This window comes from Vigna unguiculata, chromosome 2 (genome assembly GCF_004118075.2).
Source record: "Vigna unguiculata cultivar IT97K-499-35 chromosome 2, ASM411807v1, whole genome shotgun sequence".
Taxonomy (NCBI): domain Eukaryota; kingdom Viridiplantae; phylum Streptophyta; class Magnoliopsida; order Fabales; family Fabaceae; genus Vigna; species Vigna unguiculata.
The window spans coordinates 22,017,524-22,040,106 of record NC_040280.1 but is presented as its reverse complement, the minus strand read 5'-3'; the positions used below and the strand labels follow the sequence as shown (position 1 = coordinate 22,040,106).

General features: G+C 32.6%; 1 protein-coding gene across 1 annotated transcript; it reads right to left on the bottom strand.

Annotated features, from left to right (window-relative positions):
- Window positions 1-9,061: 9,061 nt before the first annotated feature.
- On the bottom strand, window positions 9,062-21,549 carry LOC114174066 (paired amphipathic helix protein Sin3-like 4). Its single transcript, XM_028058807.1, is given in 26 exon segments — window positions 9,062-9,544; window positions 9,756-9,938; window positions 10,060-10,165; window positions 10,253-10,283; window positions 10,286-10,415; window positions 10,518-10,670; window positions 10,754-10,892; window positions 10,974-11,074; window positions 11,607-12,052; window positions 12,125-12,239; window positions 13,197-13,267; window positions 13,407-14,102; window positions 14,792-15,046; window positions 15,161-15,288; window positions 15,483-15,637; window positions 15,740-16,023; window positions 16,146-16,178; window positions 16,258-16,333; window positions 18,149-18,285; window positions 18,697-19,009; window positions 19,491-19,652; window positions 19,792-19,890; window positions 19,984-20,170; window positions 20,315-20,467; window positions 20,857-21,145; window positions 21,238-21,549. Coding segments are annotated over 24 exon segments (4,206 nt in total). The 5' UTR covers window positions 20,934-21,145; window positions 21,238-21,549; the 3' UTR covers window positions 9,062-9,544; window positions 9,756-9,779.
- Between the last annotated feature and the right edge of the window lie 1,034 nt (window positions 21,550-22,583).

Genomic DNA, 22,583 nt, shown 5'->3' with positions numbered 1-22,583 from the left:
TCCATTCTAGTTTATTTATGGTTGGTAGTGTGAAGTACATAGTAGTAGTTTATGACTTGCTTGTGGATATTTTGTGTATGTATTTATGTAAGACTAAAGTTCAACAACAATAGAACAATAATGTTTAATGGATTATGTTATGTGATAAAGCATTTTTTTTATTATACCGAGACAATCACGTAATCAATTATCCTCAAACACTTGATTATACTTGTAAAATTAATCAAGTTAAGAGTTTGTTATGTTGGAGAATAAGTGATATTGTTTTGTTTTATTCTTCCATTATGAATTAAACTTTAATGATTTGAGCATGGCTTCAAAATTAAATGTTGTTAATGTTATGAACTAGGGGATTAAAAATTTAAATTAGGGTTTAATATTTTAAATTAGTGATACAAGTTTAAATTTTGTTCAAAGAGGGGATAAAATTTTAAATTTTCTTTTAATATTTCAAAAACCAGGGATTATAAATTTAAAGCATAATAAGTGTTGTTCAAGTCTTTTTTCAATGTTATAGTATATTTTATGTCTTCTATGCGTAATTTAATTTTGGATAAGTTTATTTTTCAAAGTTTTCATTGAATATTATTGTCTGAAATTAATCCATAATTTTCTTGAAATATAATTATTATTATCCAACAATTTCATTTATTTTACATTTGTGTTGTTCGTCCTTTCTTCGAATATCATTGACTCTTACGTCTTCTTAGTCTCCTCAATGTTTGTGGGGCAAACACTTACGAAAAGTACTTTCACACCCAAGTTAGGTGATGTTTCATGTAGTAATAAATGATGTTCAAAGTCAAAAGCAATCAACATGAGTTAAGCTTTGTGTTATTGGCTTTTGTCCCATTTTGGGCATAGGTAGGGTCCAATTGTTTATGGTCATGATTGACCTTGGTTGTGTTGATGTATTGGTCCCTTGGATTGATGTTGATCTAACAATTGGGCTTTCACACTTATTAGTTTGCCATGTTTGGATGTTTCCTATAAATAGAGGTGGGTTCCTTAGAGGGGTCATACGTCGTAGTTGTACAAGGTCAAGGGTTCATTATAATTGAGTTCCCAGTGTTTCTTCCACTTGAGGTAAACATGTATTCTTCTTTTTCTAGCATTTCGATGTTGTCAGAGGAGTTTTGGGTCACCTCAAACTCGTGTAGAATTCCTTTAGTGCCTTTCGGTGAATTGCCTTTCGTGTTGGTAATAACAATGTGAGGGATGTTAAACATATAAATTAGGCTTTTCCACACGAAGTTTTGTACTTGTTGAGTGGTTATTCTCGTCAAAGACTTTGCTTCTATCCACTTCGTGAAATAGTCAACAACGATAAGTAAGAACTTCCTTTATCCTTGGGTTAGTGGGAAGGGTCCTAGAATGTCCATTCCCTACATGTAAAAGGGTCATGACGAGCTTATGGTTTTTAGTTCTTGGCCTAGTATATTGATGTTATTGTAATATTCTTGGCAACTTAAGCACTTCCTTACAAAGCTTGCGTAGTTAGCTCGGATAGTCAACCAGTAATACCCAACCTTGAGGACTTGGCATGCTAGTGTTCGTTGTCTCGAATGGAGTTCACATACTCCACTGTGGAGTTTAGTCATTACATAATCAACTTAATCTCTTGAGATGCACTTAGGTTGGAGTCCAAGTACCCTTTTCTATACAAATCATCCTCGATGATGACAAATCAAGTTTCCTTTCTAACCAAGCCTTTGTTTAGGTTATCCATATCCCTTGCTTGCTCTCTTATGCAGGTTTTTATAGCGCACATCCAATCTTCATTTGTCATTTCATCGTTCATGCAAACATTCCCCACCATAGTGGGTTGACCAATGGTTAGTTGGATGATGGTGTCAAGCCGTCATTTCTTCTTTGTGCTTGCTAGGTTGGACAACAAATTGTGGTAAAGGACATGTTTGTAGCTCCAATATGAAATTTGTCAAACATTACGCTTGTATTAGACTTGTTCAAACTTGGGGCCAAATTTAGACAACTTGACCAACCAACCTACCATCCTACTAGCAAGATCGGGCCTTCGTAGAATCTTGGAAATGGGACAATCGGTCTTAACAATGACTTGGTGACTTTGAAAATATGGTCATAGTCGCCTTGCAGCAATGACCAACGTTAACACTATCTTTTCAACCAATTAGTATCTTGTTTCGATGTCTTCAAATACTCAACTTATGAAATACACAGGCTTTTGATTTGATTTTTCTTATATTAAGGTCATGTTGACACCGAGCGGTATAAGAGCAATTCCTTCCCTTGACATAGGTTTGTTGAAAACAAGTGGTGACAAAAGGAAAGTTTTCAGTACTGTAAAAGCTTGTTTGCATTGTTCATCAACCTAAGGATGGGTTTGTTTTTGTCGACCAGTCTTGATAGGAAATGAGAGAGAGAAAAAAAGTGAGTTTACCCATAGGCCTTTGGATTCCCTTTAAGTTCCCTACGCTTCTCATGTTGGGGAGTGTTTGACATCTATCTAGGTTGGCTTCTATTTAGAGATGACAAATAAACCCGTCCCCGTGAGTATTCCCCGAACCCGTCCCCGTTTTGACGGGGAATCCCCGCATTGACTGGGTATGGGTATGGGTATGGGGAATCCCCGACTTTTTCAATTGGGTATGGGGATGGGTATGGGGATGTATATATCCCCGCCATATTACCCGTCCCCGTTTAAATTATTAAAATATTCCTAATTAATTAAATAACCACATATATATATATATATATATATATATATATATTATTTTTTATTTATTCTAATTATTTGGTTTGTCATTAAACTAATTTTGCATTTCAATTATATTTTTCATCTTATCATAATCTTTATGTAATTATGTTCAAAAATATGTATGTTAATTGAAAAATTTTATGTCTCACATTTGAATATTTCTATTATTTTTTAATATTTTTATTTAATGTATATTTTTCTTTCACATGAAAATGTTTAATACTCTCAATTTAAGTATTTAATAGCACAAACATTTCGTTTACTAGGTAATATAAAAAAAATCATTTACTTATTATTCTTATTATTAGTTTTTGTTTCATTTGAATAACTTTTTTATTTCACTAAAATATTTTTTGTTATTTCTAAAATACCGAGTATATATGTTGATATTTGAAAAGTTTTCTTAGATCTCTAAGATATTTTTCAGCTTATCATACCCTTAATTATACATTTGTTTTCTTTTGTGCGATTTCTTTCAATAGTCTCTCAAATTGTTTGTAAACATTTTTTAATTTTTTAATATTTTATTTCTTGTTTATTTTCATTATGTATAATACTATTTCGATATATTTTATTTAATTATTTTTTATTTCTTAACTCATTATCAATCATACTGTAATTTTTTCACTATAATTATATAAATAACTTTTATTTACTACAATATAAAAATTTAATGTAATTGTCATTAATATTTTTTTATCACCATCCAACATAATTAAAGTTCAAAAGATACAAGATCTATGTTAAAATTTTATTATTATGATTATTATTTGTTCTTTGTATCATTTTGATTAAGTAATGTTTTATAACTTTTATTAGTGTATAAAAAAGAGATTCATTAGAATTTAAAATATTGAAGTAAACAAACATTTAAAATATATTTTAATTTTAATATTTGTTTCCTTTTATATTTTTTTAAAAGTATTTTTAAATTTCATCAACTAGGTTTCATTAATGTTTGCAAATTTAATAAATGTGTTGGTTCTCATAAAATTTTTTATGGTATTATAATCTAAAATGTAAATAATTATAATTTATTTTAAACTTTTATTATGATTATTATTTGTTCTTTGTATCATTTTGATCAAATGATGTATTATAACTTTTATTAGTATATAAAAAAGATATTCATTAGAATTTAAAAGATTGAAATAAACAAACATTTAAAATATATTTTAATTTGAATATTTGTTTTTTGCTTATACTTTTAAAAAATATTTTAAAATATTATCAACTAGGTTTCATTAATGTTTGTAAATTTAATAAATGTGTTGGTTCTCATGAAACTTTATTTGGTATTATAATCTAAAATGTAAACAATTATAATTTATTTTAAACTTTTATTATGATTATTATTTGTTCTTTGTATCATTTTGATCAAATGATGTATTATAACTTTTATTAGTGTATAAAAAAGATATTTATTAGAATTTAAAAGATTGAAGTAAACAAACATTTAAAATATCAATTATGTTCTTTGTATCATTTTGATCAAATGATGTATTATAACTTTTATTAGTGTATAAAAAAAAGATTTATTAGAATTTAAATGATTGAAGTAAACAAACATTTAAAATATATTTTAATTTGAATATTTGTTTTTCTTTTATATTTTTAAAAAAATATTTTTAAATTTTATCAATTATGTTTCATTAATATTTGCAAATTTAATAATTGTTTTAGTTCTAATGAAATTTTATTTGGTATTATTATATAAAATGTAAACAATTATAATTTATTTTAAAGTATTTGATATGGAAGAAACAATCATCATTCTAATATTGAATATTTGATAATATTATGTTTCCTTTATCATAAAAATTTTATTATTTTATAAAAATTAATTAAAATTAATATTGAAGTAGTAAGAAAATGGGTATGGGTATGGGTACGAGATTATACCCATTACCCGGTGGGGATGGGGATGGGTCAAAAGTTTAATACCCATTGGGTTTGGGTATGAGGATGAGGATGAATTTTTTTTACGGGGATGGGTATGGGATAGCGAAACCCGTGCCCGCCCCGCCCCGTTGCCATCCCTACTTCTATTCCTTAATGGGTCAGCCTGAAGTAGATAAACTTTCCTTCATCTACACCAAACACATATTTAATAAGGTTTAACCTTATATCAAACTTTCTTAATTGGAAATATACTTTGTCATATTTGAGACGTGATCTTGTATTAAGGCTGATTTGATGACTATGTTGTCCATATATATAGGCCTAAGATATGTTGTAAATGACTATGTGACGTTTTGTTTGAATTTGATTAAGTTATAGAAAGTGATTTGGAATTTTTTAAGAATCATTAGAGAATTTAAATTGTGTTTTAATGAATTAAAATATGTTTTAATATGTTAAAACATTTTTCTTTCATTGAATCTGTAAGAAAACACACTTCAATCAATTAAAAACATGAATGAATGATAATGTTAATTTTCATCATTATTATTAGTTATTTCACTAACAAAATCAACTCGTCTTTAACTTTTAAATTACTTACTCCTTTATTTTGATCTCTTTTACAAGTAGTTGGATATTGGTTACTCTCATATAATTATACCATTATTTTTCATTATATTTTTGTCTAATAATTAACCAGGAATCTCTTGGGTCAAGCAAAAAAAAAAAATGGAATCAAGGTAGTGTGGATAGAAGATAAAAATTAGGATTTCCAAAAGATCGTCTACATTGGACGTCACTTGAATCCAGTGGCATGAAGGTAAAAAGGATCATTCATCACTAGGGCTAAGTGTCACTTACCTATGACTAGATGTCACCTCCTAAGGATGAATTGCATTAAGCACCACTTGGAAAAAAAGTCCATTTCTTGCCCTTAAGTGCATGCATCCAACATAAGTATCTAACATTGGACACTATTTTTTCTTATGTGAAACTTTTAGGTTATTTCTTTTTGATCGTTCACGAGCAAGAAGGTCTTTTTAATGACTCAGAAGTGGAGAACACATTTTAAATACTTTTTGGGTTGTTGACCTCCATTCCCCTCCTTGGATTTTCATCTTCTTTCATTGTTCATCTTTTCTTTTTGGGCTCTTTGTTACAATGAAAAGGTAAACCTATTTTTGGAGATTTATGTAATCAATTAAACTCTCATGTAATTGGTATTTTTTATATTTATATATGTCTTTTCATTCAATGTTAATATTTTGTTTCCATTATTAATGTTTATTATTGTTTGATTTTACATAAATGGATATTTGATTCATTGGTTATTGGAAAATACCTATGGTGATCAAGAAACAAAAACATAGCTTATATATAGGAATTGAGTTTAACTCGTTAGTTGTCTTAAATCATTATTGTGAAAACAAGTGTTCTCAATAAGTGCTCGAGGAACTAAATCTTAATAATAAAACTTAGGATTTGAGTAAACTTGTTTATTGAATTTAATACTAAATTAGAAAGAAAGTGAGTGGTTAAATGCATGAGAATGAGGTTGGTTGATGTATAACCCTAACAATAACATACAATATCATTTCTAATATATTTTACATTCCAAGTGTTTGATAAAATCTTAAAAAGAGTGTTATTTGTTTTTGTGTAGTTTTAATTCCTTAAACATCAACACGATTTCTAAAAATAGTTTGTTTGCCAAAATTAGTTATTGTTTTCAATTGTTATGTGGTACACAATTTTTTTTGAAAAAATGGTAATTACTTATTACTTGTTATTGTGTGATTGATACACTTGTGATTGAACAAATCGTGCTAATAATGAATCAATTAAAATCACTTTAATTTAAAAGTTTATATGCTTTGTTTTAAATTGATTAAAATGAAATTTTGGTCAATTAAAATCAATTAGAAGGGAGTTTAACATATTAAAAACTTGTTTCAACCCGTTAAATTTCTTGGACTTTGATTTTTTTACTCAAGTTTAATGGATTAGAACAATTTTTATCCATTAAAATTATGACATGTTAATTAAATATAACTCTCTACACATTACCAAATTGAACGAAATATTTTTCATTAATTGAAAAATATTTTTGCAATTGAGAAAGATGCTTCCTTGAGATAAACACTCCTTGGAATTTACATGATTGGACTGATTCAAACTCTTTTGTTTAAGATTTTACCTACATCATCTCCTTTCATTCTTTGTTTCATTGTTGAGCATAATATTTTCCATGTGATCTTATTCCTTTCATGAAATTCTAGTTCTTTGAGTGTTGTTGATTAGGTGATTAAGTTGTTCATGTAATAGAGTTTGAAAAGGTTAATAGTGATGGGTTGAGGTTGTGGGATAACCCTAATGAGGTAGAGTTGAACTAACTATGTTAGTGGAATATGGTGAGGTGAGTGATGTTGTAGGAGTGGTGGAAATAATGAAACCCAATTTCACAATAGATATCAGTAACACATGGAGAGCTTTGAGAGGGTCATCGACAAAGAAGGTTGAAGCATGTAAACCATTAATGAAAACACCAATTTTGATTGGATCAAGTTTATACAGTTTGTTTATCAGACTCTAACAAAAACAATTCAGTTACTGTATCAAAACCAACTCACCCTTGATCGAGTTGAAGTTGATTATATAAATGAGTCACAAGTTTTAAATTGTTTTTTGCTGAAATTTATAATTTAAAAATAGAATTTATTACAATTTTTAGAGTAACTTAAAAAGATAAGTGATATTATTTAATATTTAAATAGTTTAATATTTAAAAAATCACACTTAATTAATAAAACGTTATTAGTTAATAATTTTTGTCCTATTGAATGATACTGATAATTCAACATACATAATTCATGTTAGATATGACAATGGTAAATGCGGATACGATTAGCTTGCTATCTATACCTGTCTAAAAAATATGCACTATTACTCATTTTGCTGACCAATGGATATTCACACTCACTTTTATTTTTGAACTTCAAATAAAATTATTTAAAAAACACTTTTTAATATATAAATTCAGATAAAAAGTTAATTTCAAGGTTAAATACAGGTAAAAGATTAAGTTCCAAGATTAAAATACTCATTTAGTCTTTTAATTTTTATAAAAGATTCGATTAAATCCCCGATTTTTATTTAGGTCCTCTACTCTTACAAAATGATTCATTTTGATTTTTTGTTATATAAATGTTATATTTTCGTTAAAATTAATATATCATGATTCAATTTCATCTTTTCGTTATATAAATATTATATTTTTGTTAAAATTAATATATCAAATCATTCAACTTAAGAAATCTAAATATTCAAATTAATTTTGTTTGGTAGGTGGATTAATTTGATATATAAATTAAAAAAAATTAACATCAATTTAACAAGACTCGATTAAATTATTTCAAAAAAAATTAAAAAACTATATTGAATCAAATAAAAATTAAAGAATAAATATATCTATATTCATCCTCTTATCACTATTTTAAATTATTAAAACGTCTTTAGTTTTAATTTAAATATATGTATCTTTTAAACGTTAAATCTTTATAATATCATATTTTCTCATCTATGATTTTTATTACTTTTATAAACTAATAATTTAATTAATATTTATATTAGTAAAGGTAGAGATACAAATGTACATCCATCATGACAAATTTTATATTTATTAAATATGAAAATGAGAATAATTTTTTATTTTGAGAATAAAGATGGAAAAGTACAATTCACAACCAACCCATGCCATCCCTATCCCCAATTTGAATTTAGATTCTGTGTTCACACAACTTGTCTGTTCAAGTGCGTATGTCAATGGTAACAGTGTTGTTATACAGTAAATGAACATTTTTCTGAAATACGTGCTTTCTTGACAAGCTAATCTATGACATTTATGGGCAACTCAACTCTTGCTTGACTCAAAATGTGCCACGTGATCTTGCATTTTACTGTTCTCATTCATCAATTAAAAAGCAATGCAAGAAGCCCGTGATTTAAGAAGAGTGGCATCTCGGTAAAGTTGCAATCAGCACCCCGTATTTGTTTCAACTGGCTTATTTTATCAGAGAACTCATCATTACACAAGTTCATCAAGCAATCCATTTAGCATCCCTTATCAACAAATTAAACAAACATATAACTAAGACATGATGTTGACTTAAAAAAATTATATAAATGTTAATTCTTTCACTGCACCATCACACACGCTTCTAACAAATGATGAAACTTCTACTGTAAAATTTATTTTCCTTTTTAACTTCTTTCAGAGTGATACCTAATTCTATATGGTATTCTTCTAGCTTTATTAGCTACTACTAAAAAGCCCAAATGTACCATTTTTTTCAAAAAGAATACTCTTTTAGCAAGTTGCCCAATTCAATTCATCATTCCACCGACCTCCCTATGATAAGTAGCTTTCAAGACAAGCAAAAATAGCCTCAGTATGCTACATTCTCCTCATTTTACTGTCCATGCTAAAATCATACCAAAAGAGAAACAAAAAGAAAAAGGATGTTGTGGGCAGACTCTCAGTCTACGCCTTGTATTTGAAACGGCAGGCCAATTGCAGCCACCCAATGTTCCATGATCAATAACCTCAATATTTGTAGCAGCTAAAGTGAAAGGGGAAAATAAAAAACTAAATAACAAAAATATTGATGAATGAAATAAAAAGTCCTCTAGTTACATCACAAATTACCTTTATATACATTATTGTGAGCCATCAGATTACAGTATACAACAATCTCCCCTCAATGCCGCGCCCCCATTCTGTAAGATTTATTAGGTTGCTCAGAAAAAATTTGCAAAAATAATTTCTGATAAGCATCCCTAGATCAACTTCTTGTATAGGGTGCTGTTTTCATGCGCCTCTCTGCCAATGACATTTGGCAAGTGTTACTGAAAAGGACAACCGAACAACAATTATCAGTCAAACTTTTTGTTTATTACTAATTCCCACCATCTAGAAAACAACAAATGACAGATGAACTTTTAGCTGCATTATATTATATTTGATATAGCAGTAAGGAATATTGATCATAACAATTGATATTGGATGAAAGTATGAGTTCTGCATCTGTTTGATAGCAATATATAGAATTCTGCATACCATGTCCACCTCAAAATGGACAATTCATGTAATGGAAAACATGTTGCGGAATCGTTGCAGTCTTCTAGAACGAATGTTTGAAGACTGTGCCTGTTCATGGGTGCCTGAACTCCTCGGATGCAAGACTCTTCGTTTCCTTCTCACCCGATACAAAAAGTCTTCAGTATCTAAAACGTAAGAGACCTGACAAACAGGTACCGAGGACAAGATGTAAGGCTGGAAATTCAGAAACATAATCCAATAGACATCATACTCTAGCTTAAAGTGGGGAAAACCAACTATGAAATCTTATTATATCAAATACCTTAGATGAACTGCAAGCAATCTTGCACTCCAGACCATTGATAATCTGTAGTCCTTCCATAGCCTGACTTGAAAATTCATCACTACCAGCATATCTACGTTTATTCCTGACAATATGAATAAAATAAAATAAATTTACAAAAATAAACATCAGAATGCAGTTACACTTATAATTCTACTGACTAATCACATACCTCTTCAAGAAAATCCCTGACTTCTCTTTTTGTCAGGGACGACAGACAGGAAGTCATTGTGTAGATAGGTTGAAAAATTAGGGTCCATCGAAACAGCAGTCACTTCAGGTTTATCATGTCCAGAGTCCATCAGTTGAATAGACAGTTTCGTTGCTCCAGGTGACTGCAACGGAATAAACTAAGTTATCGCTCCAGAACTTGTAACACTGTTTAAAACTTCATTCAGGAGCAGACGTAGGTAGACAAGAAGGCAAAATAAAATTACATATTCAACACGATATATGTTCTCATCATGGAGAAGAACACGGGCATTTTCATGATAAACTATGTCGACAAATTTTTCAGGTTTTCTTGATTTCTCATATGCATGTAGTTGTAGAAGCTTATTATCCATCTCATCAGCAGCAACAGCTTGAAGCTGAAATCAAATCAGAGATCTTTTAATGGTAGGAAAGATAATAAGTTGTGCACTCAATCAAAAGTGGAATTTATGTATGTGACCTGTTTAACGAGTTTATATATCAGCTTGTCTAATGTGAATAAGACATATGACTGAATTCCAATTATAGCTCGACAATCATCCTCAAATTTTGTATTATCAGACGAACCGTCGAGCAAACTATAAAGGGCATTCATGAATCTACAGTATAAAGGAGACGCATCAGTCTTGCATATATAGATATTTATAATTACATTTATGTTCAAAATTGTAATTTATCACCTGTCATATTGATCCGTGGAGCTTGTATCACTCGAAGCCTTCCATTTCCTATCAGCAGATGATGAGTTAATCTTTGCTGATTGTATCCTCTCATACAATGTCTGTCATATTAATAAGACAAAATATTATAAAATGAATATACAATAGATATGCAGATATGTTCGCATTAATAAGAGGAAATACTTATAAACTAAAAGACATCTATTTTGTCCAAAACCATACACATACGCACTGATACCCAAGTGTAGCCAAGATTGACGCGCATCCATACATGCATAAAATGTTACTGTCACTGCCTCAAATTTCAATCAGTACAAACACCACCTTTTCAAAGACAGTCATCTGGCCACACTTAAACACTTTGGAATGAATCTACTGGTAACAGATACCCAATCACTTAGAAGTAAGAATTAAACAATAAAAACAGAGAAGCAAAGACAAGGTGAGAAGAGTAGCTTAGACAACACTACATTTCAGAAAAACTATTCCTAATTTCTTGTGAATAATAGAATAACACAGATTAATAATGCTAAATGAAAATTAACTTTGGTGTTTGTACAACTGAAACTGCACAAATCGTCAGTGTATGTTATGAAAATGAGAGGGTGTATTTGTAAATAGATATTCTTGTACCTGATGAAGTCTAAAAAGAACATAAAAGGAATCGTTTCCATAGAAAACTCGTGAATTCCTGTCCTTCTCATGTAACATTGGAAGAACATGCTTTGCCAGTGGCTTCACAGTTAGGAGAAAGCGTTCAGAGTATGGCAATGACATTCCATCTCCTTCAACGTCATGGGCATCGGCTATTCCTTCAGCTTCACCTTCACTCTCAGCCTTGTTATCATGTTCTCCATCCTCATGCTCTTCTCGAGAACACTCCTCACCATCAGCAGACTCGCTGCCAGAAACATCAACATTTTCAGATGCATTTTCACTGTCCTCTGATGACCTGTGAGGACTTTCTTCACCTTCATCATCAGCATCAACATCGTTTTCTCCTCTGGTTTCACCACAAACATCGTCCCCATGTCTATCTTGATATGGCCGACTCATACCACCATCCTTTCCTTTATGCACTGCATCCAAACCATTACCTCCATAAACTGCAAAGTTATCTTCTTCAAAGTCTCCATTAGGAGATAACTCACCCTCTTCTCTTTCACTTTTGAAGGGTCGAACTGATTCCTCTTGGTATCGGTGGACTTTGGTGCCTCCGGTGATGGCCCCATTTGTGGATGTACCCGGTCTTGCAGAATCACCACCCTAAGCCATGATAAAGAAACACAAAATCACCAAATTAATCGGTATGATGCCTAATATATAAAATTTAAACATTATGAGCAATGATGTCACAGAATTACATGTTTTAAAAGGAGAACTAAATTAATAATTAGTCAAAAGTTTTTGGTTTCATTATAATGTAGAAAATTATTGGAAGAACAACGGTAGTCATGAACTTGCAAAGGAAAGAGTGTTTTTTACACTCTGTTCTGAAAAGCTAACAACTTATGGCTTACCACTCAGATCTTCGTATTTACAATCTGAGGATCAATTCACAGTAGAAAGATCATTCATCAACAATATATATTGCAAGATGAATAGATAATGAACGTATTTCTACCACAATCAACTTGATCAAATTAAAGGAAAGAAAATACCACCTACTAAAAATCTGGTTCGCAATATAATGCTTCAAGATTTCTAAGGATTGGTGTTGCTGCTAATGACAGTGAGTAATGCCAGTCATATACCTTTTCAAGTTCACAATATAATTTTTCTTATATCAATGCTGTCATTTTAACTAAATCTGAAGACATGCTTACTGAGACCAATTATTTGATACCAGAAAACAAGTGTCACGTCATTGGAGTAGTAAAGGTGTTTCACTTGCATTAGAAAGTATTTTAACTATTCTTTTCAGAAGGTGGCATGGCATCAATTGGTTTACCAACAGGTGCAAAAACATTCCTTCATATTAACAGCAAAACAAAAAGAGGATAACCAGTTGGCCAAGGATACAGATCCTAAACAGCCTCTTTGCAAATGAAAGGAGAAGACTACAAACAGTGACCCTCTCTCATACATTCACAAAGGAAGAGGCCTCTAGCACCAGTGTATATTAGTTTATTGATAAAATCTCAAAATTTATCCTAATGATGAATGTAGAACAAGCAAAATTTAAATTGAGACTGACATAAGCTGTACAGAGTTAATCCGTACCTCTGAAGGTGGAACATCAGGTCCTCCTTCAGCAGATGCATTAACAGGTCTAGCTGGGGTGGCAGTGAGTCCTTGTATAAAAAATTGCATCTCAGTTCCGCACATTCTCAAAACGTAACAGTTGAAGATTATGAGAAATTATTGACAGATTACATTCAATTAACGGAAGGGTAAGTACCAAGAAGTAGCATCATTGTTTAAGTTGCTAACCTGACAAATTATCTATGTTTGTCCTTCCATTGCTTTGCTCCGTTCCAGATGCGGGAGAGACATTTGCATTCACTAACCTTTCACTAGACTGGTCTTGCTTATTATTAAATCCTGATAGTTCATTAGGTGGGAAAGCAATATTATTCATTTTACCATGTTGTGTATTATTTCCCAAAGTTTCAGTTTTACGTAATACACGGTCATCAAGATACCTATCCTCTCTAACCCCACTATCACCATTTGATTGCCATGCTTTACTAGAAGTTGACTGATCTACTGGCATACAACCATCCCCATTTCTGGAAACATTTATATGCTTTTGATTCATGACGGTAGCACCCACAACAGGGCTACCATCACTTTCAACAACACTTGCCGTACCATTCTTGACACTATTATTCTTAGTCTTGACAACATCTTCTGTATCCTCTGCACCCTGGGGCCGTGAAGGAACACAAAGCATTGGTTCTAAAAATGTTGTCCAAACCTTCATAACTTTATCCACATGTTCGGTTGTGCAAATTTCTCCACAGGAATATTTTATGAGCTGATACAAATCTTCATGAATATCTTGATCAGAATACTTAAATTCCATGTTTGGTAGAATTGGCCGTCTGTTGCCAGCAGCAATAGCAAGAAGAACATCATCTTCTTTGCGTTTCTTTTCACTAATTTCTTTGATTTCTGCGAGCAAGGCTGTAAAAAGTTTGATAAAAGAAAGGTGTCAAAAAAATAGAAAGGTGTCAAGAACATGGAAAGAATTGCTGTAACCACCAACATATATTGAAAATTTCACTGAATAAAGGTAATTGCATACCATTGATTTTGTTTTGCACGGTGTGTAAATATCAGACAATTAACGTTTTGTTTTGATCAATTGAAATTAAGTAAAAAAATCAATCAAATTACGATATGGGAACTACTAGGAAGGTGCCAGAAAATGTAATAAATGGCTGGAGATGGCACCAGAGAATAGTAGGCTGTGCTTCACAGGCACAAGAGGACTCAATGTTATAGAATACGGTTCAATTTAAAACCCCAAATAAGGGAGCAAAGCAAACTCAAAAAATTGCCCCCAAAATAGACCATAAATGACGCAGTATTGTATGGCTAAACAAGGGCTTTCAACCATTAACCAAAGTTAGGCATTTAATGCAACAGATAGTGCAAACAATAGGTTTAGGTATATCCACGGATTAACAAAGTGGCCCAAAGCTGCAAGGCCCACATTGCAACAGCAGCACTACAGTGTTAGATTGACAACTCAGGTTTAGGTATATCCACGGATTATCTCACATAATTCAAAATTTGCAAATATAAAAGAATATTCAAATATTAAAAGCTTCGAGAATTCAACATAATTGAAATGAAACATTATTTATTACCTTTGGTGCTAAGGCTTTTTGTATCCTGCTGCTTAAAGTAGAAGCTACGATGATCAAGAGATTTGTGATAGTTCTTAGAATATATTTCAGCCCAAACTTTACTAAAATCAGCACGGCACCTTGCCCACTCTTCCTGTTTCTGCTTCAAGCGTGTTAATATCACTGGCAAAGCTAGAGGTGCATTCTTCCTTAAAACCTCCATCACATCAAGCCCATGATCACCATATAATCGTTCAATACACCTAAGATTTATAGCTAAAACAACAAACAAACAAAATTCACGTCAAAATATGAAAAAGTTCAAGAAATTACTTCGCACTGTATATCTGCTGTAACCAATTCCCCAGATTAATTGAAAAGACCATATACCTGTTAAGTGCTCTTCAATACGAATTAGGCTGTCTCCTTTAATGGTATTATTATTGATCTTGTCTAACAGCTCTTCTACTCGCTTGGTTGTCACATTCACAGACTCTAACAACATGTCAAGTTCAAACCTGCGAAGCAGTTAACATAATATCAGCAAGTGCAAGTGATAGACAACTTACAGAAATCATGTTTTAATCAACCCAATGATGGCAAAAACAAAAACTACAATAATATGGCAACTGTGAAAGTGATCACCCCAAGAAGATTAATCAAGAAAGCAGGTATTTTAAAATGTACATAAACATCACTGGAAAGATCTTACCTGTCATCTTCGCATCTAAACAAGCTCTCTTCATACTGATTTTTGCGCATATGTTTGAAGGAGTAATCCTCACTTCCTGAAGTGACAGATACCCAGTGATCATTCAACACTTCAGTACCAAGTTCTGTTTTCTGGCTAGCTATAGGTATTGGGTACTGCATAAGCACAGACAATAGACATGAAAAACAATCAGCAAGAGGATCACACAGATTCCATTGGAAAAAGACAAAATACAAAGAGACAAATAAAATAACTACATTTTTTGGTAGGAGCCGATAACTAGGAGTACACTGGTCGCAGTTAGAAAGGTCCAGCTCATTTATAGGTTTTGATAAATACTTATCCTTGCTGGGATATAGAGACATCTTAGAGCCTAAAACATCTTTGTTGGCAATCACAGTAGATTTATCCCTTTCTCGGAACTCACGGTCCCTTTCTTTCATCCCATCATCCCTATAACGGTCTCTATCTCGATCCCTTTCTCTTTCCCTGTCTTCACCCTTCATTTGTTTCAGTCCATGTCCATCATTCCATAAGGACTCTAACAAACACGAGAAAATTTTGGGATCAGATGATAAAACTGCACAAGTTCATGTGAACCCAGATCATTTCACATAAAACTAAAAAAGGGAGCGTATATAAGAAAACTGAAAAACATCTTACTTTTATTCATAACACCAGCAAGAAATCCACCATCTGTATCATAGGATCTGATTAGACATAAATTTAAAAATTTAACTTCACGGAAAGTAATAAATTCTTAGCTTGAATATACCATTTTTTTCAGATTGTAACAAAAATTCATTAAACCCCTCCATAAGATCTGGATACTTTCCCAGTAAATCGCCCACCTGGAAGAATAAATAACCAAGAGTCAATCATATAGCATTGCACAAGGACTACATATCAAGGTGTATAGTATGAAATACAGTAAAAGCAGGTTGAGCTGGTTCTCATATTGATCGAGAGAAAAATCCATTTATCTTCATGTTTTAACATCATATTCTACATGTAAGTTTTCAGGAGAGAGGAATGAAGTTCCAGAAAGATATTAATGAACTAGTCTATTATAGTTTCTCATAAACAAATTCAGTTAACACAGTGCAGCAAATTATTGAAGTGGAAGCTGCAGCATTGACAATATATCTACTTTAATGCCCAAAATTCATTTTAATGCATTTCTAGATTGAGCACAAAAAGGGGATTTAGAAGGAACAGTCAGTCAGATATGTCAAGAATAGATGGCCGAAGCCTGAAACTACATACAAAGCAACTAATCACTTTATAAATAACATAAACCATAATTTATTTAACAGCAATTGCATCTGATGTAAACATTGTGATTGGAAGTTAACTGTTAACAGTTCGTATTCTCTAGCAATTAGCTGTGTGGCCCAGTCATTTTATAGACTCAATAAATTTGGTTTGGCCAAAACATATGTCGGCCCAACCATTCAAATCTGGTTGGTCATTCCGTATCACGCAAGAAAAATTAACAACTGCACTGTGGGTCAGATGATTTGAATGTTTGACTGACAGTCCAAGGTTTACATTACTGTTACAATTACAAGACAGGAACTGTAGTCTTTGGCCCAAAATTTGTGTCCCCCAATTACAATCTCAATCGCAAATCCAGAAATCCCCAATTTTGTGGTCTTTTGACAAAGGTGTATTCCAGCTGCTCCTCCTGGAGCTACTTCACTTCACTCTCCAAATCAGAAAGCAATCTTGCAAAATGGTACCAAACATCTCTCTCAGATATAATTATTAAGATAAACTAATGCAAATTGAATGGAATATCTTCAAAGGATTGAAATCTGGGTTAATGTCAGATATATATTAATCTCGACCTCCAATGTGCCTCCTGTATAGCGCACAAGGTGATTTGGGAAAAAGCATATCAAGATTCAGGCCTAATCTGGTTGAAGGAAGTTTCCTGGTTTTCTTTTATATTCTGATGACATTTGGAAAGACAACCTTTATGGGGATGATTGGGAGCATACAGACATGGTGCAACTAAAAGGGGATAAACTCTCTTGTTCCTGATATCTTATCCATATGAATGGTGCATGCAAAGTGAAACCCACTAGAGTTAACCTGGGTGTAGAATGGGTCATAGATTCTAACTTTAGTACAACCATTGTAAACCAAAAGATGGTGCCTGTGTAATGAGCATGGCACTGAGCAACCAAAGCATACTACTTTGATAAACCCACACTGGATTTTTCACTGTTGATGTAAATTTCTTCAAAGCCATTGAAATCCATTCCTTCAATAGCTACTCCAACATTCTGCTCAAAATGGTCTTCCTTCAATATATTTCCTTAATAGTATTAACATTTATTGGAAATTGATTATTTCTTCCATTTTTTTTATTCCATTCTCAGTCCCCGTACTTCATTATCCATGTAGTTTTGTCCCCCTGACCCAGGTCAATTTTTTCTTGACATAACTTTATTCTCCAAATTGATAGTTCACAACACACCACTCCTTTCATGCAAATAAACTCTGTAGTTTCCAATACACCACATTTTATAAGGAATTAAGGTCAATCAACGTTCATTGCCAGCCAAACCAACATCGATTGATAAATTTAAGTCACCCATCTTGACAGAACTTAACATTAAAATTGAGTATCTAATAAAAGTAAATATGCAAACCCATACCAATGACTGCAACTCTTGTCGGGTAATTATTTCCCTGCTGTAAATATGTAAGCACTTCAAAAATTCCTGATAGTCATCAGGATTCCGTAATTTTTCTTTGACTTTTTCGCAGAAAGCAAACTCTTGACTGTACATACCTGAAATCACAAAATTTAAGATACGTAACAAGCCACAAAAGGAAGGGATGAGTTTAAAATTATTTGGAATAAATTAGGTCCTTCATTTTACACAAAATAAGGAAAATACTTACATACCCTAGACAATAAATATAAAAATTCAAAGCACTGTTTTACTATGGATGATTCCATCACCAAAAGAAATCATAAATCATTTGCATTTAATATTTTAGCATTGTATGAGGCAGAAAAGTGATGACAATTTTTAGCATTCATTGATTAATTTTAAGTTCACATGTTTTTTGGATTTTCTTTTTGTTCATTTATTTCTTACCCGATTAGACAGCAAAACAGGTTCCATAATTAGTGATTAATTAATTAGGAAAAAGGTAAAAAACACAACAGTAAGTTCATAAGTAATGTCATACTCACTTTTCAGAGAATTTTTATCATCACAAGTGGATGACATAGGACGCGTACCAAAATTTTCATCTGCATCAAGCAATGGTTCAGCTCCAGAGTCCTCAACCTTACGATTCCGTTTGTGAGGAAATCGCTCCCTATCATGCTCATAATCTCTATCATCCTTTTCACGTTCTCTCTTATCTCTATCTTCTCTGCGTTCCTTTTCCTTCTCCGCACGTCTCCTCTCCTTTTCTATCCTTAACAAACCTCTGTCCTGGTCTGGATCAGGACGATCAACACTGGGGTCACGATCCCCATGTGAAGCCATGGTCCTTTCTCGCTGGCATGGAGATGAGTAAAATGTTAACTATAAAGCCACAATAAAACTCATAGGGACAAAGCAACATAGGTCATCAAAGACAAACGGTGGGCTCTCAAATAGACAAAGACTGACTACTAGGCATAACATTTTCAGTGAAAAACAAATGATTTAGATGTTCAATTTACAAGACCTATCAGCTGACAAGACTCCCAAACATCAAGTGTTAATTTTTTTTTTTTTCATCATAACTCTTTTACCAAATTTAACATCCTAGTTAGCAAAATAGGTGGCTGGCATTTTAGGTTCATTTTCAGATATCAGTGATACGGAGAGGGTGTGCCTCACTGGAACCATAAATGCGCCTGAGGCAAGAATCTCACTGAAGGGGCAGCACTTCAATGTACAAGGGGTGCTGACCTCTTACTGGCACCTCACCTTATCTCCTTAGGTTTAGTTATAACTTCAACAACAAAGAGGGGCATAAGAATTGGAGTCAAACCTTTTCAACATGCATTGGCCGTACTGTTGGCATTGAGCTCCTATCACGAAGAATAGAATTTCGAGCAGAAGCATAATGAGTAGAGGCAGCTGCAGAAGCGTCTGGAAGGAAATGTGTAAACTCATCAAGAAGATCAGGGTGGTCCTGGAAAATAGCAGCAACCTGAAGAAATCCAAATGATTAAAATGAGAATCAAAAGAAATATTAGCATTACAAGAGGAAAAAAAAGAAAAGAAAAAGGATAACATCATATTTACAGGACAATAGCATGACAACACATAACATAGGCAGACACACATACCTCCTGGTAGACCTCGGTAATAGACTTGTTTTCCTTTCTGTACATATTCAATATGTCAAGAAATGATTTGTACACATGATCGTCGCCTTGAAAACGAGTCTGCATGATAAGAATTCATCAGGCTCAAAAGAAAAAAAAATACATTGGTTGAAAACAAATCAGTAAAGGAAAAATTAATAACAACGCACTTACCTTTATTTTGTTCACAAAATTTATAGCTTCTTCAAATTCAACAGGTTTCTTTGGAGCAGGTTGTTCATCTTCTGACGGAAGTGTGATTTCATACCCCTTAGGCAAGAAGGTGTTAAATCCCAATATAAGATCTCTATGGCCTTTAAACAGCTCCTTCACTCTTCCAATGACACCAGCGGTATCAATTCTACAATGCACCCAAGGGAAACACAGCTCAAGTTCCACTAACAAAACCAAGATCCTCCTCTTTCCCAATATGATACAAAAATAATGAACAAATAATTGAGAAAAAGGCGAGGTGGACAAAGAATATGTTACAACATGATCAAACCTTTGAGCCTTGAAATCTTTCATAACCTCCAAAAAGTCGTCATACTTGTCCCTCTTATCTTGAAATATATCCTTTACTGCTTTAAGATATGCTAGGGCATCATTAGTTGTCAATTTCTGAGCACCTCCATTTGCCATCTGCGGTTGCCCAGACCTTCATTCAAAAAAATTCATAAAATCTTTAGAACAATGACTAAAGCCACAAATAAAACCTAAAAATCAACTAATGATGAGAGCGATTCAAACATTATCGCAGACAAGAAACATCCGATCTCATTTCACAACGTCAAACAATTCAACGAAAGCAAAACTACAAGCTTCACTAAAGCCTAAACCTGCAAAAGCAGATAATAAAGTAGAACAACTACTGAAACTCCTTCGATTTCACGTAAGAACACGAAAACACAAAACTTCACCGCACCAAAAAATGAAAAGCCTCACCACTCGATTGAAGAGATAAATGCTTCATCAAGCACGAAAAATAGCAAAATCAAAGCTCGAGCACAGTCTAAGAAAATTCAAGATAACAAAATAAAAACTTACGCTTCTCCTCGGGCAGACACCACAGGCCGTTTGAGTTGAGAACAACTCGTGAAAACTTCATCTCTAGACCTCTTCATCTTCAACAACAAAGCATAGAAACAGCACACTCTCCCTCTTCAACTTCAAATCATATTTCCAAACTCCAAAAGAATTCAAAATTCTAGTTCCTCAGGCTTCTCATTCAAACAAGAGTAATTAGTACACTTCAGATCTAACCACGAGGAATCAACGCGAAGCAAGAATCCTAACCGCTAACTCCACGAAGAGATCACCTCAGAGGAGCCAAATCCTGAAATAAAAAGAGAATCGCAAGCAAAATTCGCATTACTTCAATGTAAAGCAACGTGCGGATGAATTAGAGCGAAGGAAACTGAAATTTACAGAGTGATCGCCAAGTCTCCGAACTGCCAAGTCCTGAGAAAAAAAGGATAGAAAATCGAAAGACAAAAAAAAAAGATAAATAGCGAAAATGCTTTGAGTAACAAAGCTTTTTGCTGGTGCCTTTGTGATTCCTCAGAAAGCGTCAACGTTGAAGTACTGAAGAAAACACCGTGGGTTTTTAAGGACAAGTTTCTCTTTTTTTCTCTCTCAGTTTGAATTTCAAAGAGGATTATTTTTTCTCTCTGATTTTCTGGGCAAACAAAGCGAGAGAAAGAAGAGACAACGCGAAAATAAAAGAAAGAACCAAAGAGAGTTAACGATGTGATATAAGAACAAGAGAAAATAAGGGTGGCGTGGCGGTAGTAAAATTTGACCTTCATTTCCCGGTCACCGCAGTGTTTACCGCTTATAAGCGGTTAATCCTTTTCCCTAAACACGTTTTCTCAAATTAAATCAGGGCAATTCAAGATTCTATTGCTAGATTTCCTTCGTATGTAACTATTTAAAAGGAAATTATGAAAATCATGCAATCGCCTATCGGAAATTTTGGTAACAATGTTGGTAAAGTTTTTTTATTTTATTTTTATAATAATATATCTTTTTTTCTGTTTGGTATGAGTTTGGGAGTAGTAGTTGTTGGTGAATAGAATGTATTACAAGACTCATTCTAAGTGATTGATGATGATGAAATTAGGTCTAACAGATAGTGAGAGAATGAGTAAAACTCTTAATAGTATGTGTTTTTTTTTTCGCATTTTATTAAACAAGACTTCGTAATTGACCTTATCCTTATTGTAATAAACTATTGATTTTGTGTGGCTTCAATATTTTTATTTACTATAAATGAAGATTATTACAGTTGAATAGTGCAGAATATATGGCCTCTAGGTATAACTTATATTTGTAACTTTTAAGGTCAATTTGTTGATATTTTGCTTATTGGGCTCTTCTAGGTTAGGGAAGTGCTCAAATTTGCAAAGTTCAAACCCAATTAACACCTATGTCAAGGCCCACTTAGTTATAAAGAAAAGTGTGTGTGTGTGTGTGTTATTAAATAGTTCAGTGAGATTTTACTATTATTTTCTTGAAGCCATAACCATAACCGAACATATCTTAGGGTTTTGGTAACTTGTGAATAGTCACTTGGTGTTTTTGTTTCACAGAAGGACAGGGTATATCAAGGAACAATGTTCATTTATGCTTGTTTTTATTAATGATGGTGAAGCAACACGACCGTTCAACACATTAAAACATGCATGATTTATTATGCAATAATTTTAATGGCCAATAATTAATGCTAATAATTAATACTACTATTAATAACTAATAATGATTTAATGTGTATG